This window comes from Fringilla coelebs (assembly GCF_963513975.1).
Source record: "Fringilla coelebs genome assembly, chromosome: 5".
NCBI classification, from domain to species: Eukaryota; Metazoa; Chordata; class Aves; order Passeriformes; family Fringillidae; genus Fringilla; species Fringilla coelebs.
Genome location: NC_140033.1, coordinates 64,351,595 through 64,369,000, shown reverse-complemented (window position 1 = coordinate 64,369,000; position 17,406 = coordinate 64,351,595). Strand labels below are relative to the sequence as shown.

At 41.9% G+C, this 17,406-nt stretch overlaps 1 protein-coding gene across 1 annotated transcript in view; it reads right to left on the bottom strand.

Moving 5' to 3' along the window:
- Window positions 1-17,406, bottom strand: part of LOC311153539 (potassium voltage-gated channel subfamily KQT member 1-like) — a gene marked incomplete at both ends in the record, with an annotated part of 408,184 nt that overhangs the window by 347,014 nt on the left and 43,764 nt on the right. The window contains 4 exon segments of the mRNA XM_084205470.1: window positions 13,334-13,496; window positions 15,377-15,505; window positions 16,667-16,762; window positions 17,066-17,176. Of these exon segments, the coding sequence (XP_084061596.1) occupies window positions 13,334-13,496; window positions 15,377-15,505; window positions 16,667-16,762; window positions 17,066-17,176 (499 nt within the window).

Below are 17,406 nucleotides of genomic sequence, written 5' to 3'. Positions count from 1 at the left end.
CCCTGCATACACCAAAATCCAGTGCACACACTCTGTCTTCTCTCTTTTACAAGGTTTAGGAACAGGAGCCAACCTGAGCCCCTCACATAAACAGCAAGAGAAACTTGTAGGCTTTATCTAGGGCTGCCCTTGGTCCAGCACAGCTCATTTAGCACAAGCTAATCTTGGACAGACCCAGGTCAACCTGACCTGAAAAGATCTTAATTGGGTTAGTACAACCAGCTCTGGGTATCCCATTGCCATGGTCTGATTCACCCTATTAACAACAGTATGAAAAAGCCACCAGCAGCAAACGCTGGCATTATGCTGCTTAAGGTTTGTTGGGTTTTTTACAACTGGAATCAAGTTCTGAGAGCTCAGCAGAGTATAAGAGTTAAAGGAACACAAACAGACCCAAAGGGTCAGACCATGGCTGCAGTTTACATACTCATGAGGCAGATCCAGGACAAGGCTGTGTGCAAGCCAGAATTCCAGGAATTGTTATCAGAATTGTATTACAGATGTTCTCCTCATAATTCACCTTACCAAAAGGGGAAAAGAAATATTCTCCTTTTACAGGGGACATTAAGTCCATGTCAGCGCGGATGAAAGAAAGAAAAATCTGGGAGCCTTTTTTTCCTTTATGCTGGATTATCACTATTACAGATGAAAAAGTCAAAAATGGGATCTAATTAAAATAACACACTGTTTTAAAAGCCATCAGCACTGCCAAGCTGGCTACTTTCTGTTGTGTTTGGTAGAACTAATCACACCTCTATTCTTTCCATAATACAAAACAGGAGGTACCATAGAGGAGTTTTACCTACATGAGCATGGAAGGGAATGTAGAACTCCCTAATAAAGGGGGCAAAGGAGAGAGGAAGGGGTATCCCAGAAATTCATCAACCTCCCCCACTTCTGTGGGCTTTACCCCAGGGAAATTCCCCCAGAAATTATGGCCAGGTCACCTGGGATACTCACTGCAAAGTTCTCTGAAGAGAACACTAAGAAGAAAGAGCTTTTTCCAGAGGCAGTTACATGGTTTTCAAAGTGGTTCTATTAAACATATATATGCTCTCCTGCAGGTGAACACGATTGATATTTGAAAAAAAAAAAAAATTGAGTTTAACAACTTCCCTAGTAAAGAAGGAATGCATTGTCAACACAAAACATTGTCTAAATGCATGTTATTTTTCCATGTCTCTCCCTCTGAGGGGCTATTTAACAATGGCTTCCATTTTATCAAGTATTACTATCCACGTCCATCTTGAGCTTTATTTAACAGCAAATTCAGCTCAAAGCAGTTATCAATAGCTATCTATAAAAGTCCAACACCCCAATTCTGCAGGAAAGACTAAGACTCTTAACCAAAACCACTCCTAGACAACTGCCTGAAGCTTTTTACAGCCTCAAAATTTACTCATAATTTAACACTGCATTCTGTCAAAAAAGTAACAAGGTCAAATTGTTTCATCAGTTGTAGTCAAGCAATGCTAAACAGCTCAGAATTTGGCTCTATTTTAATCAATACAAATAAACAGTATTACTCACTTGGAAATTTATTAACTCTGATCAATAGATTTCATACAACAGCTGCACAAAATCAGCCAACGATGCAACCTATACAGAACACTGCAAATATTTGCTCATTGGGAAATTACTGTTGTTTCCTTTTCTCTTTCCAAAAGATAACAATATTGCAAAACATGATTTAGCCAAGTATTCCAGTGCTAAAGGTGCACCAGTTGTATGTATATAGCAGATTACTGGACACTCCAAAATTGAAGGGGAATCAGTTCCAGATGTTTTCTACTGATTAAATTCAGCCTGAGCAAGGTTAAGAAAATGACAAGCAGCTGCTTTTCTTTTTTGCCATAGTCAGGAAAAATCCCCTTAGAGTTCTGAGTGACTCTAACTGGCAGACACTGGGTGCAGCACCTTTTTTTCCCTGAGTTTTCATGATTAACAGAGACTGTGAACAGCCTTCCACCTTCAGTCTGTCAGGTTTTATGCAGATAAAAATTAAAAGGAAGAAGCTCAAAAATAAAAACAAACAAATAAATATTCTTTTGAAATACCCCAGTGATGTAAATCCTAAACCACAGCCCCTCTCACTGCAGACACTGCTGTCTCCTGAAGTCAAAGTGGAACTGAGGAAACGTGAGGATGTCACTAAACCAGGCCGTGGCTCAGTGCAGCAATGCTATCACCTTTATGACCCATCCCTTCACTTCAAACAGGGCAGAAACACTTTTTTACCACACACAGAGGCTGACACAAAGCTTTACTACTTAGGCTTGTCTCCTATTTATCCTCAGCCATTCAGAGGTTTTTTTTCACACCTGATGGGATTAAACTGAAATAAAGACATTGTGTGTGTGTGTGTGTCCTTAAGCAAACTGACAGGTCAGATTTTCCATCCCAGCATTTATGCTGAGCAGGGCAAGGAAGCATTTTCAAAGCACAGAACTTCCAAATTCTTTCCAAAGCAAATATTCCCATGGAGTCGTGGCTGGGGAGATCTGGGAAGAACAGCACGCACGCCTAATATCAAAATTATTTCCAAGCACTGTCTGTGACTGCAAAGAGCCTGCTCTGTAAAGAGACACATCCAGCAAAGCAAATTGCTTACAAGTGGCTACACCTGGCTACTTCAACAGGGAGCAAAACCAAAATAAATGGAACACTCAGCCTTTTCTTCTCTATTTTTCAACTAATGGTTATTATATATGGACACAGCCCCCGCCAAAGAACCAGTGTTTATTTTGTTTCTAATTATAGAATCTTTTCAGCATTCCCAGCTGACATACAACAGAAATAAGCAAAATACATGATTTTCAAGACATTAATTCACTTTGATGAAAAGCGTATCTTAAGGAGTAGTAAAAGTGTATGTGCTAATCCACCATCCAAGTGAAACCAGTTTAAAAGGTTGTAATTTTTTAGACATGATGCCCCCATCTCCCACAATAATGCTTTGTCATTTCCATCAGAAAAAAACCCCAAATTTTTGTGGCTAAAAAGTAGCTTTACGCTTTAGATTAAATCACATCATATTTTCCCCACAGAGCATTTGCTACATTTGCTGCAAAAAATCCGCTTTTCTTGCAAAAGCTGCCATCCCTGATTACCACTCCTTGTTTATGCTGAGGATAAACAACTCTGCAGGCCCATGTGTAATCCTGCATTGACTAATTGCATTCTCCACTTCTGTAATGCTGTGTCAGTCTAAAAACACTTCATAAACAATTGGGGCTCACAAAATCTCCGTGACAGAGACAAGACATATTCATGGAACAGATGATGCAACCCAAGCACAGCGAGTTGTCTGCCCGAGGTCACCCCCAGCATCAGTAACAGAGCCCAGGAATTCAGCCCTCCCTCCTCAACAGGGATGAGCCTTGCACATCCAGCCTCAACACCAACACAAGGATTCCAGCAGAGCCTACCAAGATGTGTTGGAGCTTTGTCACTTAGATCCTCACTTTTAACCAATTCCTTTTGTGGAAAAGGGTCTGAGACAAAAGCTGACAATTCTGGGCTTTTTTACAAAACCAGTACACACACACACACACACAAAAATAAAAAAAAATAAAAATGGGAATAAATACAGTAAGTTATCCTTACTCCCATTAAGAAGTACCTGCTTCTCACCTTCAATAGAAAGGCCCCATGTTGGCTCAAAAATGCTTTCACTTCCATGCAGGGAACTGCAATGAGCCTCACAGCCTACAGCATAAAGTTGTACATGTGCCACCACTGGTCCAAATGCTGCTTGGGATTCCCCCCTCTCCCTGTTTGCCTTTTCTCATCCACTGCCTTGCATGGATACATGCCTTGCAGCTTGAAATTAAATTACTGCAGACTGAAGTTTGGGTTTTGGCACTTTAGACCACAATGCGCCATTTTCACACAGGAGTGAGACTGTTGCTAACTTCCTGAAACTGAGCAAAAAGATGGAATTCTTAAGTGGCCATAGTGAGAAAAATCCAAACTGTGTAGCACATCCTTATCTGTGCTTTTTAAGACCATGTTCCAGAGGCTGTTTTCCTTAATTTATATATTATTTCCCATTTCCTGCTGCACAAGCTGCAGGACAGTTTTTAATATCAAAGTGAGTTGACTAATCAGAAAAATCACAGTCTTAAGCAGGGTTCCCACCCACCATAAAGAGGGAAACTCCAAATCCCAATTTCCCTTTTTTCCTACTCTCTCCAAGGCTGTTCTTGCTTCCCCAAAATGTTTTGGGCCACCTGACCCCAGGCAGGGCAAGTGCAGCAGAGCTGTCCTGGCTGCCTGGAGCCCCACACATCCCTCAGGACCACGAGCCAGGAGTCATTTTTTCCACACCGTGGGATCACATGCCATAAGCAGCTGGTTAATAGACTGGAGATCAGGCCAAGCAGCTGCTGGATAACAAAAGTGTGGGGACAGATCACTGCAGGGAATTCCTGATCCAGGATTAGGGAGGGGACACAGCAGGAGCATCTCTGCCCTGGGGAAGGCTCCCAGGCTGCCTTCCAGAGTGCTCTCAGCCACTTCTGGGTCAGTCCCAACTGCATATTGAATAAAATTCCTCTCTAATCCACAGCCTGGACCACTGATGGGTTTATTTGATAGCACCCAAGGCAGAAATCTCTCTAAATGTATTTGTCATTTCAACAGCAGACCTTTGGTAAATGTTTTCTGAAGTATCATATTCCAGCAAGTTTTCATCCACTGTACAGGAGCCTTAACCAGCTCTCTAGGCTACAATCCAGGGGCTATGTTTATGGACACACAGATTATACAGGAAAAGGTGACTAAAATCAGTATTAAAATTGTCTTCTGCTTATCTCCTACTTAAAATGCACATTACCACATCAGAGGAAAAACAAAACCCACTTGATCTGACATAATTGCTCATGACCAATTCATGTTCCCTATTGCTTATTTCCTTCCTATTGACTGGTTTGATTGGGGGTGCTTTTTGTGGTTTTTGTTTGGTATTTTCTTGTCTGTTTTTTTTAGTTTTACTTTTCCTTCTTAAATTCCTACTTCCCTTGGAGCCAAGTTTCAAAATTGAATATATCTGGGGATTGTTCTCACACAAAAGGTGAGGGGAGAGAAGGCTGTGGATGGACAGGGGCTCAGCACCTTCCCTTGTAAAGGAAAGCACTATCATCCTCTCTGAGGGCACACTCTTGAAATCCAGATCCAAAACTGAAAACCCCTCATGGCTGCTCCTGGCAGAGGGAAGATTGTACCTCCACTTGTCCCAAGTACCTTTAGTGTTTATATCCCACTCTAGTTACTGCTTTACATATTCACATTCATTAAAAATACCATCCTTTAAGCCCCTCATAGAGCCCCCAGCTGGATCTGTCACCACACCTTGAGTCACCTCCTCAGGTGCTCTGCTCTCCTCTCTTTGGCACTCTATCTTTCCTGAGATGTGCTAAAACCCCAAATTCAGCTGCACACAGCTGCTCCCCCAAACTCCTGGGAGAGCATCTCACTGCTGGGCCTGGAGAGACACCTGGGACTGCCTCTGGCTCCCCTTCCCCAGCAGCAGGAGCTCCCCAGCAGCCAAAACCTCTTCCCACAGCAGGACCTGCCTCGTCCTTACTGGACACACCTGGGGCTGTCCCTGTCCCATCACCACCATCCTCACACCTGGGGCTGTCCCTGTCCCATCCCCATCATCATCCTCACACCTGGGGCTGTCCCTGTCCCATCACCACCATCCTCACACCTGGGGCTGTCCCTGTCCCATCACCACCATCCTCACACCTGGGGCTGTCCCCGTCCCCATCATCATCATCCTCACACCAGGGGTTGGACCTGCCCCATCATCATCATCCTCACACCTGGGGCTGTCCCTGTCCCATCACCATCATCATCCTCACACCTGGGGTTAGACCTGCCCCATCCCCATCATCCTCAGACCTGGGGCTGTCCCTGTCCCATCACCATCATCATCCTCACACCTGGGGCTGTTCCATTCCCATCACCATCATCCTCACACCTGGGGCTGTTCCATTCCCATCACCATCATCCTCACACCTGGGGTTGGACCTGCCCCATCATCATCATCCTCACACCTGGGGCTGTCCCTGCCCCATCATCATCATCCTCACACCTGGGGCTGTCCCTGTCCCATCAGGAATGGGGTCAAAGGAATCACATCCCCCTCCCCTGCCCACAGCCCCAGCCCTGCACCTGAGGTAAAGGGGAGGGACACAAAGAAGATATTTAGAGGGTGATCCTTTCTGAAACCCCCCTTTTCTTTCTTTTTCATACCCTTGTCTAGCAGAGCCATTTACATTTTTGCACACACAGCTACTGACACATAGGGAAGAGCTGTATTTCATGTGTCCTTCCTATTTTCACATAGATCTATTTTCTCTTAAATCTATTTAGGCACAGGCACATTTACATATATATGAATTTACAACTGCATCTCATATCTATTCAGCCTTATCTCAATTTACACTTGTTTTTATACTTTTGTATCTATTTAGAAGTGTATTTGGATTATATATCAACACTTATTGCACAAAAAATCATTTGAGACAAGTTATCTATTTAGAGCTAAATATTAACACTTCCATCTAATTACATCAGCCTGTTTAGATTTAGGTATTTATATATATAACCCTTATATAGAACCTCTATTGAGATTACTTATATCATCTACTTTTACCTTGCAATGCAAAGCAAATGTAGGTAGTTCCAGCTGGACAGAAATTTTCTATTTTAAGTCATCATCCTGCATCTCAGCAGCTTCCTGTCAGTGCTGTTAGTGGCTCTCAGGTTCCTTCTGATCACTCCCTGGCTCCTCAGCTGTTTGCTTTGCAAACCCAGAGGGATAAACCCACCTAACTTGTGCATCTTTTCCAGTCCTTTCTCTTATTTTAACTTTATTTGCTCCTCATTGAGTAATTTTCCAAGTAACACTAATTTGTAGTGTCAATTAACACATTCAATGTTAATTTTCAGGGGACAGAAAAAATTATCAACAGCTTCCTGACACCATTACTGTATTTACACTTCACACTTGGAAACTGGGCCAAACTTTCATTCTACAAAGATTTTCATCTCAAGCTTAGGCCATTGAGAAAAAGCTCACAATCTACCCAGATCATTCTCATCTTTCCTAAGTTTTGGAAAAGTTGCAGACTGGGATATTCATGTGAAGTCACTAAAGAGCTCCTATGTCTCCCAAGTCATTCTGTGCTGGATTAGCACTGTTAAATTCACAGGACCTGAGGGATGAGACTTCTCTGGCAGCTCTGTCCAGACCTTCCCTGACCTGACCCTGATTTAGCTGTGGCAGCAATTTCTCTAATTGAGCAGGTGTCTGTATCTTGTTTCACTTCTGTTTATCTTTTTGTTGCACAACCACGGCTTCGTATCTGCAGTAGTTATTTTAGTAGGATGAGATATTTACAACCAAATAATGACAGAGTTTACAGAAATACAGGCTGGGCAGAATATCAGAGGCCTTGAGAAGTGGAAACACAGGATGCAGTGTGTGAGTACAGGCAGGAGATAAGAGATGGGGCACAGGCTTGGGACTGGAGACCCCACAGCTATAAACAATTCACCAGTGGTCAGTGAAAATAAAAAGCAGGACAAAACTGGTTGTAAGGGTAACAGAAGAAAGAAATTCTATTTCACACACATAAAAAGGAACATATGATGGTAAATCCTGATGAAACCTGGAGCTGCACAGCAATGAGGAAATACGTCAAAGGGTGTTAGGAAACATTTGTAAGTGATCCCAAGTGGGTCCCAGGAGGAAAAGGAGAAACTGTCACCACAAACATCATATTCCTCCCTGTTAAGGACATGGGATTTCAACAAGTCATTGTGTACTTCCCCTCTTCCTTCTGCAGCAAACTCCACCCAGGAACTAAATGAGCATAAACACCAGCCTAACAGGCAGAATTTTAAAAGCAAGTTTAACAGTTTTAATTGAATTTTTACTATAGTTGCAGCCTTTTAATTTTTAGGAAAAAAAAAAAAAAAACAGCCATTGCATTTGAGTCTCTTCTGTAACAATTAGATCTAGACTAATTTAGTGAAGATTTCAGTTAATCTAGCACTAAATTCTAGTTCTTACTTTTATAATCTGTGCTTACCCTTTTTGATACAGAACACAGTATAATAATTCTTAACCTATTTTCTACCATATCTTATTAATGCTAACTTTCCATTCTTGAAAAACCTTATTTCAATTCTTTTTTTTTCCCAAGGCTGGCTAATTCAATAGGTTTTTCCAATACAGATATCATTAAAACCCCACAAGGGCCTGATTTAGTGAGAAGATTCTGCTGATTCCTCAAACATATCAAAAGAGAAACCCAATTACTGACTCTGTCATCAAGAGTAGATTTCTATGACAGGGTCTTGGATTTGCTTCCTTCCTTCTCTTGCCCTGAGCCTCACACAGCAAGACTATCTATATTCTGGATCCCAGAGTAAAAATTATCAGGACTGCATCAGCACTGTGAAAGAACTTACAAAAAACTTTACAATTTATCAGGTCAATTTATAATCTCACTTTAAGAAGCTGCTTCTGTGTCATCATCAGTCAATATGTTGACTCAAAGAATTTATTTGCTTCTCCAATTTCCTACATTTTTGATGTTTTAATAGTTACCTGAAATACTCATTTTGGCAACCAAACACCCATGCTGAGGTATACATAGATATTTTCACTTTTCAGCTCATGATTATTCCCCCACCACTGCTGTGCTGATAGTGTCTAGAAAAAGCCTGAGGCAGCTGCAAACACCTTCCCTCACACAGCACTGCCGTGTGTCTCTGGGAGCATCTGGTACAAAGTCCCTGCTCAAGTCTGATGTGACCAGTGATCCAAACCCTGGTCTTAAACCAGGCACAACAGGGAGGTGAATAAATGCAAACTAAAAATAAATTTTTAAACCTCAAAAGCTGCCAGATTTAATCAGAAGTAAGAGTGGGTTTGGCAGAGTTTAGTCGTTCTCTTCCTGCACTTCCCCTTGCCCCATCCCCACCCCAGTCCTGTCATCAACTTTGGCCATGAGAGATAAACCACAGAATCCACTGGAAGTTCTCACTCAGGGCAGCCACGGCTGAACCAGTAAAGACTGAAAACTTTCTGGTAGAGAGGTGTTTCCACACTTCTCACCAAGTACCATCAGTACAAGTCCTGAACTGACAGACAAATGGAGACATTGAGCAGCTCTGCACTGACCACAAATTCTCACTGCAAAGCCACCACCATCTGCTAAACCCACCTTCTTGAGAGCATGACATTTGTCAGAAGCCTGGTATCTGGATACTTTCTCATGCTGATCTGGTGCATGCCTTTATATTTATGATTTTCAGACTTACTGACAGTTATGCAGACTCTCAAAAGCTTTGGTGTTTGCTTTATTCTGTTAATTTTGGCCACGTGTTTTTTCTCACCTTCCTCTCAGCTTGTCAGCACTGGACTCTCTGAATCCACATCACTTAAAATGTTTGCTTCTTTATATGTACTGTAGACTGTAATCCATCTACACACCAGTAAGGGAAAAGCAGCCCCTTTTCCCAATGGGAAATGCAACCAGTCTCTGGGAAAAACCAGCTCATTTCCAGACAGGTGAATGCTGGAATGTCAGCATCTAAACTGGCCTTACAGACAGAATAAATCAACATGAACACTACTACTGCACATTTTAAATGAGATGGAAAAAAAGGTAAGGGGGTCAGAGAAAACTGAAGTATCTTCCCCTCTCCTGGTAAAAATTTGCTTTTGTGCAGTTTTGTTTTAAACTGTGCATACATCAGCACACAAGAAACTCCAAAAATCAAACAGAAAAGCACTGTGATAAACAGGGAATTTTATTTTTAGCCCAGCAGAGATTTATCACTATGAGAGTCTTGTGACTTTGACAAATCTAACAATAATGAGTTGTGTATACAACCTACAACAGCTGACAGAGAATAATACAATCCATCTGCTGGAGCTGTCCCAGGAGGCCGACCTTCGAGGTCTAAAAACTTTCAAATTTCTATTTTTTTTTTCCTCCCTAATAAAAAGCACCATGAAACAGCCATTTGGTTCATTTTGTGAAGGATGCATGGTGGTGAATAGCTGATAGAGAGAAAACTCAAAATGCATTGAGAAAATTCCAGTTACACCAAAATGCTGTTCCCCTTCTGTATGGATCAGTCTCTGTGACCTGCCACTCACTCCTGCTCTTCTAATTAACTACACTCTTCATACCTGAGTGCCTCTTTTAAACCTTACAGGAACATTAAAGATGTCAGAGGGCTTGCACATATCTTGCCACCCTGATAACAGACCCTGCTGCAGAGGTGTAGGTACAAGGACAGGCAAAAGTACAGGTAAAGATGAATTTCAGGAATACAGAGAATACTTATGGATATAATCTCAGCTGAGAGAGATGGGATTGCTCAGCCTGGAGAAGAGAAGGCTCTGGAGAGATCCCAGTACAGCCTCCCAGCACCTAAGGGGACTCTGTGAAATCACTGCAGAGGGACTTTTGACATGAGCAAACAGTGATGGGACAAGGGGAATGGTTTGAAACTAAAAGAGGATGTAACTAAATCAGATATCAGGAAGAAATTCTTCCCTGTGAGGGTGGTGAGGCCCTGGCACAGAGAAGCTGTGACTGCCCCATCCCTGCAAGTGCCCAAGGCCAGGTTGGAAGGGGCTTGGAGCAACCTGGGAGAGTGGAAGGTGTCCCTGCCTGTGGGAATGAGACTGGATGATCTTCAACATTCCTTCCAACCCAAATAATTCCAGGATTCTTTGATCTTTAATGTCCCTTCCAATCCAACCCATTCTATGCAATGCTATTCTATGACTCAGCATAACAATTATTTTCTAGAACATCCTAAATCTCTATGTTTGGTTTAGTTTTTCCTTATTAATGTCTTTCTAAATAGCTTCATTTTGAGAGGTTTGATTTCCAAAAAGGAAACTTTTATTGTGGAAGACTTTTGGCCTTTCCCTTTCTGTAAGGATGGACAAATTCTGGGTGCTACAGATCATTTTTCATCAGCCACACCCAGAACCCCATGCACAGTGCAGAGGTCAGGAGTAATTTTTCTCTCAGCTTATCAAGTTTTTGTTTCAAAACTCTACCATTTTTGGTGAACAAAGGTCTTGTTTCTCTATTATGCACTATCCAATACAGGGAGTTTTTATTCCACATACACAGAAACCTCTCAGAAATCTTAATGTGGATCATCACTGTTTTGTAAGGCTTCCTTTTTCTCCAACTTTCTTCACAGAAATAAAGGAAAGCATTTTTGCCCAGCTTGGGAAGATCTGCCTCCTAAGCAAGGTTTGAGCAAACCAAGTGTAAAATGGGTGGATGTGGATACATGAACAATTAGGAAAATTCTATTTCCAGGAGAAAAGGCATGTTCACATAATGCCATTGCTGAATTAAGGCAAATATCTCCTTTTTCATGGATACTTGAACGACATTTCTACCTATTTCTGCCCAAAACAAGGGATTTTATCAGTGTGACTGTTACTGTGTTGCCTTCTCCTGACAGGCATTTGGTTTGGGGCAGCAAGGAGAGCTGGTCTGGGGCAGCAGCTCTGTTCCTCTAGGTCAGGCCTAGAAAAGAGATCTGATTCAACCTTGCAGTTTGCCATCATCTGCAAAACATCCAGCCTCCACCAGCAATGAATAAAATATTCCACTACAGCAACACTCAAAAAGAAGCTGGCATGGCCCCTTTCAATTTACCTTTTTTGAATGATGATCCTCTCTGCCTTTTCTTTCAGCTTTTTTGACAGGAAAAAAAAGCCCCATTTACAGGCTTGAAGCCCAGTACTTCCACTCCCCAGGAATAGAAGCCTATTAATTCTGGCAAGGAGAACTTCACTGAGAGAAATCAGGCTTAAACTTTCAAGAGGTGTCAAGAATGTTCAGTCAATTGAGAAATTGAGTTCGCCAGCTACATTCCTGGAAGCTTTGCAACAGAAGGAATGAATCAGGAAAATCAAATTGAGTGTGATTTAACCTTGACACTGGCTAAGTGTCAAAATGTGAAAGAAAATGAAAAATAGACAATTTAATTGGCAAGGGAATAATACGCATGACAGTCTCAGAATAAGAATAAATTCAACCAGCTAGAGTGAAATTACAAGAAGAAAACATTTTCAGAAAAAGTGGGGGAAACTCATTTTCCTGTCAGGCAGAAACAGATCCATGCTTGTCTCATCACTCTTTCCTGTGACACAGAGCTTTGCTCAGACTAACTATGACCATTGAGAGAACACAGCTTTAGTGACCCAGCATACACTGGCAGAGTGCTGAGCACAGCCAGCAGAGTCCCCAGCACCTCAGTGGCCTCCAGGACTGTTACCAGCAGCCCAACACTTGGCTGCTTCCATCCATCACATCCCAACACCAAAAACACGCTCAGCAAAATCTGCTGCCACAGGGTCAGCAGGGGAAGCTGCTCCAGCACAATAAACATGCTGAACATGAACACAATATTGTTGTGAGAGGGGGAGTTAAAGCAGAAACTTTGGTTAGAAATATCACACACTTCATGCCCTCTCCCAGAACCCTAAAAGCACTGGAAATGTCTCTGGGTATGGAACAGAACTCAGATTATGAGTTGAAGATGCAGCAGATCCAGAACAGAGCCCCAGCCCCATCAGACAAAGAAAATCAATGCAAAAGGGGAAAATCAGCTTTCTAGAAAACCTTCTTTTATAGTAAACAATACCATTTTATATTTCACAGTATAACATATTTCCATTACAAACCTAATTTTAAAGAAAGGATTTCACAGACAAAGCAAGTATGTTAACTCAGCAGTGAAATTCAGACAGTTTCCATGTCGAAATACAACCATTGCTTATATAAACAATATTTTAAATGAAGCAAGAGAAAAAAAAAACCCCACTTATCAAAACCTCTTAGCTGGTGTGAGCATAAAAATTGTTGTTTTTTCTTTTTCTGCACAACGTTTAAGAGGGGGCTGTAAAAAAAGTAGAAATATTTTTCCTGGTTTATCCTTCCTTCATTCAGGTGAAGTTAAAAGGTGGGGTAGACCTGAGGAAGCTTTCCATCCACCTCCAAAATAATTCAAAGAAGAATGAACAATATATTCAACATCTTAATTGATGGTAAATAAATAAAGCTCTTTTGATATTCACACTATATGAATTGAAGACTGCCTTTCCTTCGTGTCCCCCTATTTTTGTTATGCAACCATCCTTGGCTGAAGGCATTTTGATTTACTGAATAGCTTAGAATTGTTTTTTCATAGAACTCTTCCCCTCATCACATCAACTCTTTGTAAGTTTGTCTCTTGAAAAATGATAAACTGAGCAAAAGTAAGTTACCTTTGGGTTCACCAATGTAGAAGGACACATCTTTTTTGTCCTCTTGCTCATCAATGTGATCATAAGTGATCTGGGGAACAGACAGGGAATTTTCTCCTGGGTTTATTACAGGTGCAGAGCCATTCCCACAGCCCAGCTTCCCTTTTCTTCTGTATCTTCTGGCCTGTGAGAGTAGGAATGGAATGATCTCAGAAGATGATATCAAACACAGACGAGTTCACATGTGAGCTTCACTGTAAAGTGAATTCACTTGAGGTCAAATGTTTTTTATTTAAAGGATAAAACTGAAATTCAGTGGAAGGGCTGCAACCTTTGCTTATGGTTTTAAAGTGTCTGACTCTGAATTATGAACTAAAACTTGGTAAGACTTGGATTCTCAGAAGGCAACTAGAACATTCTGAAAATCAGGCCATTAGTAAAATTTCTCAAATTGGCACCAAAACTCAAGGCATAGAAAATTCTAATGACTTCAACACATATCACCTTGTCAGGAATAGCTTTCTAAAGCTTAAATACAACATAACCATAGATTTTGAACGAGGCCCTGTGCAGCATATTCAACTAAAGAAAACTTCACTTTTACCAAAAAGGCTAAATTAGGCACCTCAGGAGATGAGAAATCCTTCCTCCTGCCTCCAAATAGTTCTCCTGATTTTAGAAGCCTAAAGACAGCCTAATAAACACACTATAATTGGTACTTCAAAATGAAAAATGAAGGTTTGGATCAACAGAAAGAGATGCAGGGTCAAGATATTCATATATGGGACAAGGCTACTTGATCTAAAGTTAAGCTAATTCTTACTTTGTTATGGTCTACATTCAGACTTTTGGAATTCCTTCTTCTGCTCAGCTCTGCAGCAGTTAAAAAAATGCACGTTCAAAATTAAATGGGGGGAAAATGGTAGAAATAGGTATTTGTTGTGGACAGTGGATGCACTGACATGCATCAAAATACTTCTAAAAGCAGATTACAGGCTCTTACAGCAGGAAGAGAAAATAGTCCTCGGGAGAACAAAATGCTACAACATACACAAAATGATCAGTGTGGATTTGAGACCTTAAAATAGGAAGTCACAGCCCAAGAAAGAACAAGAGAAGAGGATCCTTTGGGAAGAGGTGAAAGAACCATCACTGTGTTTTTGAATTAGGGCGCACAGGGAGGTTCAGACAAACAATATATTAGAGAAAACAGAGGGGAAAACACATTTATCCCATCTTTCCAGCTTTCCAGCCATGGATTTCTTGCTGTTCAGCAACACACACAGGAGTCTTGCTTCTGCTTCACCCCTCTCCTCCTGTTTTTCCTGCCTCCAGCTGTGACAAAGCAAGGTCACACTGACCCCACAGCACAGATCCGGCTGCTCCAGCTGCCTCCATGTGCCCGGGGGAATTGCACAGCCCTTCTTCCCTGGGAAACAGGCTGCAGGGGGATGCCCCTGCCCAAAGGCAGCCCTGACCATCCTTTGGGAAAGGCTGGCCCCTGGGCTGGACCTGCTGCAGACTCTGCCCTTCTGGCACGCTCGGCAGGGACACCGTAGGACTGGGTGTGGGCAATCCCACCTCTGCAGACAAACACTCTTCCATTTCCTGCACTCACAGCCCGGGAATCTGCCCTAATTTCTAAAGAAATAAAAGCAGCATGGAGTACTTCAGGGAAGAGTAACTGCTGTCAGCCACATGTTGAGCCTGAACATAAATTTTTAAACTGGCTTGCTCCTTCTTCTGGTATGAACTACCTTGAGAAATGAATGCAGAATGGGACAGTGGCACCATTTCCTCGTGCTTGGAGAAAGCAGGAGACTCCAAAGGGGATAAAACAATGGAGAGCTGGTACCTCTCTGACCAACAAGGCAAATTCAGTTCAAAGATATTCTTTCCTCAGGAATATTTTAAGGAAAACAAAACTAACTGGGCTGTGGCAGGGGGAAAATAAACGTATGTCAGGTGTCCAAACTGCTCAGGCCCTTCACGAGGCTTTTTGGCAAGTGAATCATAATTCAAAATGAGAAGCAAGCAGAGAGCCAGCCCTGCCAGGGGTGTCACCTGTTTTCTCAGCCCGGGACTAGATGGCGCTGGAGACTTTTTGGGATTTTGCACGGGAGCTGTCACATAGATCTTCCAGGTGGCCGTGGAGGTGCAGGATTTCTCTGCTGCATAGCAGCGCCACAGGGTCTGCAAAGGAACCCAAAGAACCTCAGTGCAGGAGCTGCAGCCATGATATTTTATGAAAAATCCTTTCCTTAGGATTTTTCCTCCTGAGAAGCTGAGAGGCCTCAGGAACAAAATGCAAACAATGATTATCTGTTGCTGTGGGATGCAGCAGGTGGATCTGTGATTGCTCTCATGTGGTTGTTTCTAATTAATGGCCAATCACAGTCCAGCTGTCTCGGACTGTCTTGGTCAGAAACAAACCTTTGTTATTCATTCCTTTCCTATTCTTAGCCAGCCTTCTGATGAAATCTTTTCTTTTATTCTTTTAGTATAGTTTTTAACATAATATATATCATAAAATAATCAAGCCTTCTGACATGGAGTCAGCTTTTTCATCTCTTCCCTCATCCTGGGACCCCTGGGATCACTGTCACACAGGAGCAGTCACTGGGATCCTGCACGGCAAATTCTGCTGCAAATCCATCTGACAACAAAGCCTCAGTCCAGGTAAACACCACTCCAGATAAAGTACAAGCATGGTGGGTGCAATTTGCACCAGGACATGCATCACACAGATATTCAGTGTGCTCCCCCCACGAGCTGGGATCAAACTCTACCCACAGCAAAAAAAAACCCCAATTAAATCTAACACAACCCCCATGAAAGTGAGTCCCCCACTGAATGCTGTGTTTCCTTTTTTCTGCACTGTGCCACAATGAATGTTTGTGCACTGTGCTAGTTAATTCATTATATCATCATATGGAATGTTATGCTGGGAGATTTTTCTAAATCAGATGTTTTTTTCATGTATTTGTACATTCATCACCTCAGGATTTGGAAGATGCATAGGACCTAAAAGAACATGAAAAGGAAGTTATGAATTAAATATTATAATGAAGATTTTTATTATGTTTTTAGTATTTCACTACATATACTCACTGCATCCAGTTAGTGTCATTATGCCTGTGAATACCAGGTATAGCACAGCTTCCAGAAAGGGAGGGGCAATGATCTCATTTCTCTGCTTACTGATGTGGATCAAAATGACAAAAAGTGGCTAAACACAATTTATACATCTGTAATAAATTTAGGAACTGTGATTCTCAGTACTTGTACTTCCAGGCCATACTTCCTCATCAATAAACTCTCAGGTATTTTAGTATTTTACTGTTGTGGCCTTACCTGAATCAGGGAAGCTGCAGCTGGGATTTGTCTATTGAAATGCTTCTGACGTTGCTTCTGCTGTACTTTCAGGGCAAAACCAGACCCCAGAATACCCTAACAAAATAACAAAATTATTACTCAGACATGTATATAGCTTCACATACCTAAATAAAGTACTTCACACCTGGAATCAACAGACATTTACTAAAAGAATTTATAAAATGGATTTTCAAGTGTCCAGACTGTCAGAGTTCTATTTATTCCAACAAATAAATCTGAAATTGAGCAGATCAACAGCAGAATTGTGTAACTTCAATGAACAGCACCCATTTATTGCTGTTATCTACAGGCTACAGGAGCCAGAGGCATTCACAGAGGTGCACACACCTTTAAGGAAGAGATTCAAGTTCCACTTACAGCTGGCAGGGCAAAGAAGGAGATAGCAAACACTGAGAAGCAGGAAGCTATTGTCTTCCCAATCCACGTCTGGGGAACTTTGTCTCCATAGCCAATTGTTGTGACTGTTACCTACACCGGGAAGAAACATCTGTTTTAGTGCTTTTTTCCCTCCAAAAAGCATGAGTAAAAAAGAATGGAAGGGGAAAGTAATTAGTGAATTATCAGGAGACAGGTGTGAACTGAGTGTGTGGATTTGGGAATAAGGAAATCTGTGTTGACAGGAGTGAAAAAGGACAGAACCAACCCATCCCAACTGAATACTCACGGCAAGAGGAGGAGCAGAGAACCATTCCAGATGT